A 12,619-nucleotide genomic window follows, 5' to 3' on the forward strand; every position below is an offset into this window, starting at 1 on the left:
CAAGTTAAAATATACCATCGGATTGGAGAAAACTCCAATCCGATGGTATAACAGAACTCCAGACTTTACATTGAAAGTCAATGGGGACGGATCCGTTTGAAATGGCACCATATTGTGTCAACATCAAACGGATCCGTCCCCATTGACTTGCATTGTAATTCAGGACGGATCCGTTTGGCTCCGCACGGCCAGGCGGACACCAAAATGACTTTTTTTTCATGTCCGTGGATCCTCCAAAAATCAAGGAAGACCCACGGACGGAAAAACGGTCACGGATCACGGACCAACGGAACCCCGTTTTGCGGACCGTGAAAAAAAACGTCCGTGTGCATGAGGCCTAAGGGTCTAGTCACATGTCAGTATTTTTCTATATCCCGAATTTTGGTCTGTTTTTTGCGGATCCGTTGTTCCTGCAAAAAATGTTTCCGTATGTCATCCGTTTTTTTCAGATCCATTGACTTTGTATTGTACCAGGAACCGATTTTTTGCGGATAATAATAGGACAAGTTTTATATTTTATCGGACATGCGGAACGGAACAACGGAAACGCTGTCCGAATTTTTTCAGGACCCATTGAAAATGAACAGGTACGCAACTGGTCCGCATCCGTTCTGCAAAAAACGGAACGGATACGGAAAGAAACAACGGACGTGTGAATGGACCCTTATACAAATTAACCCTGCAAATTTCAGTCTTCAATGGAAATGGTGAATTCTGCTGCAAAAATGTGCAAATGATCACATTTTGAGCAAATCTGTGCTTGAAAATCCAAATGTGGCTCAGTCATCTGGGCTTTCTAGCTATAGTTTAATTTTTTTTATTATTTAACCAAAGTTTTAACTGCATCAATACATTTTACCATTGCGATCTTCAGAAATGGCTTTACATTACACCATAATGAGAGGCTCACGGCAGAGCCCTTGTGTCTTGTATGCAGGGTTGCCAACTAATTTTTTACGGACAAGTTGGAAAATCATAATGATAAAGATTATAAGTAATACATGTCTATATCTAAGTAAACTGATAAGAACGCATTACCAGCATTTACTGTGGGCTGTAAAATAATTACCACCAAAATAACCTAGTTAAGTACCACAAGATTTTTTTTTTTTTTTACGGTCACAGGAAAGTCGCCTATTTTTACTGACCTGTTATGTCTGTTATAGGGGCCATATACAGCGCGGAACTGTACTATAGCTGTGTGCTTGAGTCCATGGCGTACCTGTATGTCTTTTACTGACTACGGTTGTATTGAAAAGCGCATTCTATCTGCATCTGTACTGGCTGAAAAGTATGCCTAAAGGACAGCCTTTGACTTGTATTTGGCCAAAACTTCTTCATACATTTTCTTGGTGTATACACACACAGCGCACCCCAGTTGGTGTGAAGCCAAATTAAACTTTTTAACTAGTATTATTATTTTTTTGGTGTAGTTTTGTCTTTTGTTAAATTTTTATTCGACATTACATTACTTTCACACTCGCGTTTTCGGCGGATCCGTCATAGATCTGCAAAAACTGATTTGTTACGATATTACAACAATACAACCGCATGCATCCGTCGTGAACAGATCTGTTTGTATTATCTGTAACATACCCAAGATGGATCCGTCCTGAACTCCATTGAAAGTCAATGGGAGACGGATCCGTTTTTCTATTGTCAGAAAACAGATCCGTCCCCATTGACTTACATTATGTGCCAGGACGGATCCGTTTGGCTCAGTTTCGTCAAGCGGAGGCAACGTTTTGGTGCCGCCTCCAGAGCGGAATGGAGACTGATTGGAGGCAAACTGATGCATTCTGAGCGGATCCTTATCCATTCAGAATGCATTAGGGCAAAACTGATCCGTTTGGGACCGCTTGTGAGAGCCCTGAACGGATCTCACAAACGGAAAGCCAAAACGCAAGTAGGACAGTAGCCTTACAAAAAGATTGTATCTAAACCTGATTTAATGAGACTTTCTATTTTGACTTCTTTTTTTCAGATCCTTTAGTCCAGCAGACAAGATTATTATTGCAGAAGCAAATTCTCCATTGCAGTACCCCGTTCAGGGTGTGGAAGTCCGTCCTCTGAAGACAATACTCATTCCAGGTGTGTGACTGTTCTTTTATTCTGTTTATTACTGAATATTCACACCCAGAGGATTTTGTGCAAAAATTTCTGCAGCCAGAACTCCGTTCCATCTGAATAAAGTTGGTTCCAGAGTATGGGAGAGTCGCAGACATCTCTACCCCATGTGAATAGATCCTGTCTGTCTGGTTTTCATCTTGTGTTAACCACATAGTCTTCCAGCATATCTAGCAATGGATTATTTTATCTTTACTCACCCTAGAGAACAGACATTGCATTTATTGACTGAATACACCAGACACACCTAATGACACCACTCTTCTCAGAGGCGAACATTGGTCCTCTGTGAATTATCATGTAATTAACCCTTTGCTGGGCAGTGAGAATTTGTTAAATTGTGCAGATTGTGTTATCCCTGCACAGGCTCATTTGTCCTTGCATATGAAGGTATGGATCATGTGTTTTAATGTGTATGTTCAGGTCCTGGTGTGCGTTATTAAACCTATAGCATGCCCTTTTGCTGTAGGTTATGCTACTTTTATTTTACAATCTTTGATGAAGGTTCCCTAGTAACTTTAGTGGGAAAAAGATCGGCATTAAAACCACAGTAAAGGCCACAACCATAGCAATGTCTATGGTACCTATGTCTCTTTTAAAAACCAGAAGTATGGTTGAGTGAGTCGCGCTTCTGATCATAGATCCAGTCGATTTTGTTAAACTTCATTAACTGCCTCCGGACCGCCTAACGCAGGATTGCAGTCCGGAGGCGGTCGATTCATTCCTCCTTGACGCGCCGGCGCGTCATCTCGCAAGACGCGAGATTTCCTGTGACCGCGTGCACACAGGAGCGCACGTTCACAGGAAACGGCAGGTAAACGAGTGCATCTACAGCCTGCCAGTGGCAATCGTTCGCTGGCAGGCTGTAGATGCGATTTTTTTATTTTATTTTTTTGTAACCCTTGAAAGGTATATCAGACGCTGTTTTGTTAACGGCGTCTGATATACCTGGTCCTCTGGTGGTCCCTTTTGCTTGGATCGACCTCCAGAGGACACAGGTAGCTCTGTAAGTAGCACCACACACCGCTACACTACACCCCCCCATCCCCTGCCACTTATTAACCCCTTATTAACCCCTGATCACCCCATATAGACTCCCTGATCACCCCCCTGTAAGGATCCATTCAGACGTCTGTATGTGTTTTGCGGATCCGCGGGTCTGCAAAACACGGATACAGACAATGTGCTTTCCGCATTTTGCGGATCCACACATTGCCAGAACTATATAGAAAATGCCTTTTCTTGTCCGCAATTGCGGACAAGAATAGGACATGTTCTATAGGCTCTACAAAAAACGCAGTGTTCGCCCGATCTTGTGCGCACACTTGCGTTCAGTCCGCCCCACCTCAGTGACAATTTTTTTTAGGAACTCGCCATGCCCCTCACGGAATACCTTGGGGTGTCTTATTTCCAAAATGGGGTCACTTGGGGTATTTATACTGCCCTGGCATTTTAGGGGCCCTAAAGTGTGAGAAGTCTGGAATCCAAATGCCTAAAAATGCCCTCCTAAAAGGTACTCATTGGAATTTGGGCCCCTTTGCGCATCTTGGCTGCAAAAAAGTGTCACACATGTGGTATCGCCGTACTCAGAAGAAGTAGGGCAATGTGGTTTGGGGTGTATTTTTTCATATACCCAAACTTTGTGTGAGAAATATCTCTGTCAAATGACAACTTTGTATAAAAAAATTGAAAAAGTTGTCTTTTAGAGAGATTTCTCACCCAGCATGGGTATATGTAAAAAGACCCCCCCAAAACACGTTGCCCTACTTCTTCTGAGTACGGCGATACCACATGTGTGACACTTTTTTGCAGCCAAGATGCGTAAAGGGGCCCAATTTCCAATGAGTACTTTCAGGATTTCACAGGGCATTTTTACAAATTTGGATTTCAAACTACTTCTCACACTTTAGGGCCCCCTAAAATGCCAGGGCAGTATAAATACCCCACATGTGACCCCATTTTGGAAAGACACCCCAAGGTATTCCGTGAGGGGTATGGTTAGTTCATGTAAAATTTTATTTTTTGTCACAAGTTAGTGGAATATGAGACTTTGAAAATAAAAAAAATAAAAAAATAATATTCATTTTCCGCTAACTTGTGACAAAAAATAAAAAAAATCCATGAACTCACTATGCCCATCAGCAAATACCTTAGGGTGTCTACTTTCCGAAATGGGGTCATTTGTGGGGTATTTCTACTTTCTGGGCATTGTAGAACCTCAGGAAACATGACAGGTGCCCAGAAAGTCAGAGCTGCTTCAAAATGCAGAAATTCACATTTTTGCACCATAGTTTGTAAACGCTATAACTTTTACCCAAGCCAATAAATGCACTTATTGCATTTTTTTTATCAGACATGTAGAACAATAAATTTAGAGAAAAATTTATATAAAAATGTCGTTTTAATTGAAAAATTTTACAACCGAAAGTGAAAAATGACGTTTTTTGCCAAAATTTTGGTCAATTTCGATTAATATAAAAAAAAGTAAAAATGTCAGCAGCAATGAAATGCCACCAAATGAAAGCTCTATTAGTGAGAAGAAAAGGAGGTAAAATTCATTTGGGTGGTAAGTTGTATGACTGAGCAATAAACTTTGAAAGTAGTGTAGTGCAGAAGTGTAAAAAGTGGCCTGGTCATTAAGGGGGTTTAAGCTAGGGGGGCTGAGGTAGTTAATGCTGCTTCCTTACAGCATTTGCCATGTATTTGCTCCGTGTAGGAAAACTTTCTCGTCCAAAGTTGCGCGAGACTTCGGTACCAAGGTACTTCGGATTCCTATTTTAAATCCACAGATTGGTAAACGACTTCGATATTCCTAAGTCTCGCACAACTTCAGATGAGATACACGGAGCAAATACATTGTAAATGCTGTACAGAAACAGCATTACAAACAAAGATTTTTAATCAACTTCGGGTCTATGATCTGAAGCTCGTTTCGCTCAACCCTAACCAGAAGCCCTTATACAGTTTTTACCAGTGCTGTGGAGTTGGTATACCAAAGGTCTGACTCCTTCATAAAGGGACAATATTTAGTAATAATAAATTTCCTGTAGTAAAATGGTAATATCCAGCTTTTTCTCACCATTATATCAATAATCAGGCTGCTTAGATAGAACATAAAAGCAATTTGTTGGAATACAATTTCTGAACAAGCTACAAAATAAGCAAATAACTTGTGTCGCCTAGAAAATACATGGCACACTGGTGACATGGCTGAATAGGGATGAAGGCAATGAGACTATATAGACCTCTACTGTACTTCTCAATTGCTGGAATTATGTAAAAAAATAAAGCTTTTTCCCTAGTCTTCTCCATGACACCACATCCTGAGGCTGACTTCCTCTGATAGGACAGAAAAAACAGAGGTTTAAATTGTATTTATTTTAAATGGAAATGCCCCTTTAAGTGCCCCGTCCCAACACCTCTCCTGGCTCTGCTACACCACCCTCACCATCAGAAGTTCATGAATGATAGAGCTCTTTAAGCCCTGCTGAAAACCTGTGCATGCAGATGCAGCTTTCTTTTCAGTGACTGTGCTCAGTAAGAGCGGGTCCAGAGTGAGTAGTGTCTGACACTGAGGGCACATGCATGGGTTTTTAGTAGGGCTCAGAGAGCGGAGAGACCGTGCAGGATGGGACACTTCAGTGCCTCATTGGTACCTCTTTGACCCTTCAGTGACAATAAAAACCTTTTTTTTTTTTTTTTTTTTTTTTTTTTGAAGGTTGCAGCCTTGGACAAGTACTATAAAAGTATGGATAGACTTGCTGCTTCTGTAGCCATGTCAGGGGACAAGTTAACATTTTAATTATTCTAAGTAAATATGCAATAACTGGAAAACTTTGTTATGCTTTTAATAGTAAGAAATCTATGAACTTGTCCTTAGAAAAAGTATTGTCTTAGTCATATCCTCCTTCATGGATGCCCTGATAGAACATAAACATAATTTATTATTAACATTTCTAAAATTCCTAAGGAAGTAAAATTTTATTACACAATATTAATTTATTTTTATTTTTTTAAGCTGGTCTGTACCTTTTTTTTATTTTTTATTTTTTTATTCCCGACCCCAGCCAAAAATAGCCCCCAAACTCCACAGCACTGGATTTTACTACTGTTTTTGTGTGGTGTGTGTTGCCAGAGTTGCTGTTCAGCTCACAGCAGTTCAAAGATTTGTTATATGCCTCCAGTTTTATCTAGCCTTTAATCCTGCCTGTCATAATGACAGATGACTTTCTTCAAAACAGGAAGCATATTATGAGGCTCAATGGCCACAGTGAAAAATGCAATGCTTCTGTCTGAAGTTGATTTAAATTGTGGGTCATTTTCTGATGACTCATTGCCTCCAGAGACGTCTGTCACGGTCTTTGAGTGGTCAAACTCATGTTGAGTACATTGAACTTCGCTGGATAGCCATGTGTGATATCTAACTCTAAAAACAATATTGGAACCATTTTGATAGATGTCTCCAAGAAATAAGTTACCATAAAGCTTTAACATTTGCATTTGTTCTTTTAGGACTTAGTTTGCTGGATCTCAAAAAGAAAAACTCTTATCAGGTAAGCCTACTATTCACACATTGGCAAATTATGTATTGGTCATTATGACCTGTTGATTGTGAGCCTGTGTGCCATGGCAATTTTACAGTTCTGCTTGGATCCATATAATAGTAACATTAAAAACAATCTTTCACCAGTTTTAGGCTGCCCTCAGAACAGCATAAACTGGGAGCAGCATAAATTGGTGACAGATACCCTGAGCAAAAAAGGTGGGCAGCTTTCTTGGACTAAGTCATTTTATTAAAATTTCATTGACCAGCTTCAGTGTGAGCCAAGTGCTGAGTTCTCTCTATTCACTGCCCTCGTCAAGGAGTCCTCATATTTACAAGCTCCTGGGTCAGGAGCTCCTGAATGAGGGCTCCCAGGGGTACAGTGTATTAAATGGCCTTCAGTGTTCGGCTCATGCTTGAGCTGATCAATCCAAATTTTAAGAAAAAGGATTGGGAAAGTAAGTGATCAAGTTTATGCTGCTCTCAAAGTGCCATAAAAGGGGGTTCACAAATTTTTGTTTTGTTTTGTTTTTCTTATCTTTCATTAAGGCAACTATAAATAAGTTATGCTATGATTTTGCTAAAGCAGACAACAACAATAAAAAAAAAATAGGTAAAATGCATCTAAGCTGCAGAAATTATTACTAAATGGAATAAAACTAGAGACAAGAGAAGGACTTGGGTTTTCTGGTGACGAATAAGCTAAGCAGCAGTGCTCAATGTCAGGCCGCAACATCAAAAGCATATTAAATCTTGGGGTGTATAAAATGAGCTGAAAACCTGTGACCCAGTGTTATAGTATGAATTGTGAGTCTGAGTTCACATCGCCGTTAAGTTTTCCATTCTTCTGATCCGTTTGTTTTGGGGGGGTTTAAGCACCTGTTGTGCTTATTTTGCTTCTGGATTGGTCAATTTCATCTGAGATCCGCTATTTTTGACGGAAGAAGTCCTTCGTGGAGGACTTTTTCTTTTCATCTAAAATATCGGATCTCAGATGGAACTGCTAAAAAAAAAAAAAATATACAAAAGAAGCACAGTGGATCAGAAGAGTGGAGAACTAAAGGTTGATGTGAACCCAGCCTAAGACCACATCTCTAATCTAGTATTGAATTTTGTGTAAAAAAATTAAAATTTACAGGAGAGCTGGATAGGGTTCAAGGGCAGTGGACTTTTTGTTTGATGTTTTGAGAGTTACCTCTGTGAGATGCTAAAATATTTTGGCTTGTTCATGAACAAATACTTACAAAGTAACAAAGTAAATACAAAGAACTGACACAGGATTTCTTCATCCCAATGGAAACATTAATCACATGTAGAGTAAAGACAATGTAGACATCTGTATAGGAAGGTTTTTATTTTTACAGTTAGAGCAGTCACTATTGAAAGCTGTGGAGCCGGGGGGTGTCCTGATCTGGGCAATGGGGGTCTGATCTGGGCAATGGGGGTCGTCAGATCTGAGAAGGGGAGATCTGAGCACTGAGGGTCCGACGCTGGGAGTCTGATTTTTGTTGTCTGATCCAAGCATTGGGGTTCTTATTTTGGGGGTCTGATTTGGAGGTCTGATGAGGTTTGGGGATCTTATTTAGGGGGTCTGATTTGGAGGTCTGAGGTTTGGGGGGTCTGAAGATTGGGGATCCGATTTAAGTCTGATCTAAGATCTGATGAAAAATATATATATTTTTTTTCTCTGCTAATGAAAAATAAGAAAATAATATATTTATCAGACCTCAGATCAGATGAAAAATCTTTTTCTCTTCTTTCTTTGTTAAAACCTAGGTGCGTCTTGTAGGGCGAAAAATACGGTGACTTGTGTGTAAATGTATAGCTTGTGGCTCCTGATAGTCATACATTATTATTATTTTTTTGGCTCTGTCTGTAAGGTTGGCCACCCCTGCTCTATACCATTTGCTAACTGTAAAAGGGCTTGTCTGCTTTTGTTATATTGATAAACTATCATCAGGATAGGTCATTAGTATCAGATCAGTGGGGGCTGACTGCTGGCACCCCTGCAAACCTGTTTGAAGAGAGCACTGTGCTTGTACGAACTCTGTTTGCCGCTGCAACGACGACAGCGAACAGGTGTAATTAGAGCTATGCTATCCCTATTCTCTTCAATGGGACAGCTCCGTCCTATTCACTTGAATAAGAAGGAGCCGTCCCATTGAAGTGAATGGGGAGGGCAGGGTTCTGATTACACTTGCTGGCTGTCAAGACTGCAGCCAGGATAAGGCTACTTTCACATTAGCGTTCGGGGCTCCGCTTGTGAGTTCCGTTTAAAGGCTCTCACAAGCGGCCCCGAACGCATCCGTACGGCCCCAATGCATTCTGAGTGGATGCGGAACCGCTCAGAATGCATCAGTCTGGCGGTGTTTGGCCTCCGCTCTGCTCAGCAGGCGGACACCCGAACTTGCAGCGTTCGGGTGTCCGCCTGGCCGTGGCAGCCGGATCCGTCCAGACTTACAATGTAAGTCAATGGGGACGGATCCGTTTGAATTTGACACTATATGGCTCAATTTTCAAACTGATCCGTCCCCCATTGACTTTCAATGTAAAGTCTGGACGGATCCATCTGCAGCTACTTTCACACTTTCACACTTTTTCTGCAATATAATGCAGACTGATCCGCTCTGAACGGATCCCATCGTCTGCATTATATGAGCGGATCCGTCTGGGCAGACCCCAGACGGATCCGCTCTGAACGCAAGTGTGAAAGTAGCCTTACACAATGCTGCTTTCTCTTCAAACCGCTGAATGAAGGGGCCCCCCACCAATCTGATATTGATGACCTATCCTGAGGATAGGCTATCAATATAATAATAGCAATGTAATGTAAAATTTAATGTAACTGATCAAGGTTTGGATTGTCCTTTATTTCAGCCTATGTAACTTTCACAAGTGACACATAAAGGAAGAATATGCAAGTGATCCTGCTTGCTTCGTACACAAGTAATGAACTGAAAAACACTGAAATTGTTTGGGGAAACTCTGATTTTCATAGACTGACTGGTGCATAAACCCTATGGCCCCTTGCTGTGCTAGCAGGAGTTTTATCCATTATAAAATCTGCACGGAGGGAGACCTTTACCAAAATTTCTTTCAAGGATGCAAGCAATCCTAAACACTGAAGAACATGACCTACAGGAAGTCGGGTTTTACTAGAATATGCAGTTTTGGGGGGATTGAGGGCACTGTCAGCAGGTTTGTCCTTCTATAGTCTTTGACTTGTATGCAAGATATAATAATAGCCTGTATACAAAGCAAAAGAACCTGTTTACATTACATGCCTGAAATGTCATAAATGGCGGAGGTGAGAATACCCTTTGATATGGTCAATGCCATAAATCAAGGCTCCAGTGGTGAGCCACAGGGCATTAGGTCACAATCCACATGTGATACTCCAATCTCCAGCCACTGGTCATCTCCTCAGAAATGTAAGTTTCTTTGTAATTCAACAAGATCACCCTAGACTGGTGCTGAGATCCAATGTGCTGAACGTGTCAAGACTACAAAATAAAAATACGACCTTCACCTCTACCTGACAATATTCAATGTATTTCTTCTCCCAGGTGAGCTTGTCATGCATCATGGGAACCTTCAACATAGCTGCAGAAGTGGACAGTGTCACAACAAAAGGCGCAGGAGAAAAACAAATCGCATTATCAAGCCCCTTGTTGGATAATCTCAACTGTCAGCTTCAGTTAATTTCTTATACCAACACTGTATTCCACCCAAACACTGTGGACACCGGTGAGTAATTTTAACCAGGCAAGATTACTTGGAGCGATATGCAAAATGTGCGTCTATTAAATCTATCTGGTCACTGACAGGCCTTTAGGCCTCTTTCACACAAACCATACCGATTGGCTCCGGATGCGTTCATTGTGCGTTCAGTGAAACTCGCACCATTTCGCAAGCAAGTTCAGTCAGTTTTGTCTGAATTTGCGTTCAGTGTTGCAGGATGCATCCGGAGGCAATGCATTTTTTACTGACGCCCCATTCACTTCTATGGGATTAGAGCAGCGTGAAAAACGAAGAATATAGAACATGCTGAGATTCTCACGCGACGTAGAAATGACTCGTGAAAAAACAAACAAAAAAAAAAAAAAACGCTCTTGCACAGAACAATTGAAATGAATGGGTCAGGATTCAGTGCTGGTGCTATGCGTTCAGTTCACGCATCGCACCCACGCAGAAAACTTGTGTGCAAGGGGCCTTAGGGTGTCTTCATATGCAGCAGATTGCGTTGCAGAAATTTTCTGTAAATGAACCTTAAGTGCATTCATCTGAATAGGTCTTGCAGAAATCCATGCGACTAGAACTGCTTTTCATTCTAAGAATATCTGGAATAAAATCTGCCACATGTGAAGCCACCCTTAGGAAAACGAAGTTTTGGGATTAGACATGATGAATTCATAATTACATTTGGTTAATATAAATAACTGTCAGTTTGCAGAGAGTCAACGGATTTTTCCATGCTATGGACTCGATCCCGAATCTTTACTAGATCTTCTCTTATTAATGAGATATCGCTCTGCACTGACCCCAATTGAGTGGACATTCCTTGCACTAAAGTACCATTATTTTCCACAGCACTTAGGATTCTGTCCAAGACAGCTGGGTCGTATTCGGTTCGCATTTGTACAGAGAGGCTTTCCTCGCCTACCTCCTGATCCGCGTCCTCTAGACCATCCTGGGAGAGTTCATCGTTTTGGGAGGTTTTAGCGGATTTTTTCGTCTTAGCAGGGAGTTTGGTTTTAGCAGGATTTTTATCATTTAGAAAGGGCGACTTCAAAAACTTGTCGATTTTGTTCTCTGGGGTCTTTGCCCCAGGCTTAATTGCAGAGGAATCAACTGAGCGTCGTTTTGGGGCCATTCTCCCAAGATTTATCCTCGCCTCTGTCTTTTCTTTTACTTTGTACTCTCCTTTATATTTCTTTTGATTCTTTTCACGCCGGCTGCCTTATTTATTTATTTTTTTTGCGTAACGCAAAGTTTCGGCAATAAACTACACCCTCTTTGCTGCCATGTACACTACTAACCCCTCTCTTCACCAATAGCATAGAAATCAGCAGTACTGCAAGTGTAGACTGAATAAAATGGAATACTTATTTCTCACGTGACCAGAGTGTGATGTCCAGAGCCTTAGTCCCAGTGCACGCTGTGGCTAACGGAGGAGAGGGGCGACGGCGATATAAGGTATAACGGCAGCAAGATATCCGGCAGAGTGACAGTCCAGCATCCGCAGAAAGCAGCAGGGTGAAACCAAGCGAGCAAGGCAATTCGGCCACAGGGAGAGGAAGACGGCAGGCAGGGCAGCACCAGCAGAGCCCATCAATCAGAGCCAGTCAAGGGCCCAAGCAGAGCAGCCACAGCGAGGACGGCAGACAAGAAGCGCCGAACGGCAGACAGCAGGCAGAGGAGCGGGGCAGGCGAAGAGGCAAGGAAGCACGGCCGAGGGACAGAACACCCAGAGCAGGACGAGAGAAGCAGCAGCAGCACACGGCAGCAACAGGAGAAGCGATCAGCGGCCAGACCAGGTAAGATTCAGCGTCTCAGAGCACGAGTCTTGGCATCAGCTGTTTGGCTTCAGCTGGTCAGCGTTAGCCTGGAGGGGAGAGACCAGCACTGGGGAGGATCGAGACGCGCTCCCTCACGTCATCCCGCCCACACTCTCTGCAAACTGACATGGGCATATTAAAATCTAAAACTTTGCTTCTTGCTTCAGAAAATCAAGCACTTCAAAACAAGATAGAGGACTTAGAAAATAGATCAAGGCGCAACAACGTTCGTATAATCGGTTTCCCAGAAGGAGTTGAAGGCCGTCATCTAGAGGAACAACTTAAAGATGTGCTTATGAATAGCTTTGGCAGCGATAACTTTTCCTCTGTTTCAAATAGAAAGAGCCCACCGAATTCCGGGAGGGAAACCCATCCCATGGAGACCCCCCGC

At 42.0% G+C, this 12,619-nt stretch overlaps 1 protein-coding gene across 2 annotated transcripts in view; it reads left to right on the forward strand.

Moving 5' to 3' along the window:
* The window catches only part of B4GALNT1 (beta-1,4-N-acetyl-galactosaminyltransferase 1), a 199,932-nt gene that overhangs the window by 121,822 nt on the left and 65,491 nt on the right, over positions 1–12,619 (forward strand). For both annotated transcript variants that reach the window (XM_044286578.1, XM_044286579.1), the window contains exons 4-6: positions 1,985–2,091; positions 6,640–6,680; positions 10,237–10,417. In XM_044286578.1, the coding sequence (XP_044142513.1) occupies positions 1,985–2,091; positions 6,640–6,680; positions 10,237–10,417 (329 nt within the window). The remainder of the gene's footprint in view (positions 1–1,984; positions 2,092–6,639; positions 6,681–10,236; positions 10,418–12,619) is intronic.

The sequence above is a fragment of the Bufo gargarizans genome, chromosome 3, assembly GCF_014858855.1.
Source record: "Bufo gargarizans isolate SCDJY-AF-19 chromosome 3, ASM1485885v1, whole genome shotgun sequence".
NCBI classification, from domain to species: Eukaryota; Metazoa; Chordata; class Amphibia; order Anura; family Bufonidae; genus Bufo; species Bufo gargarizans.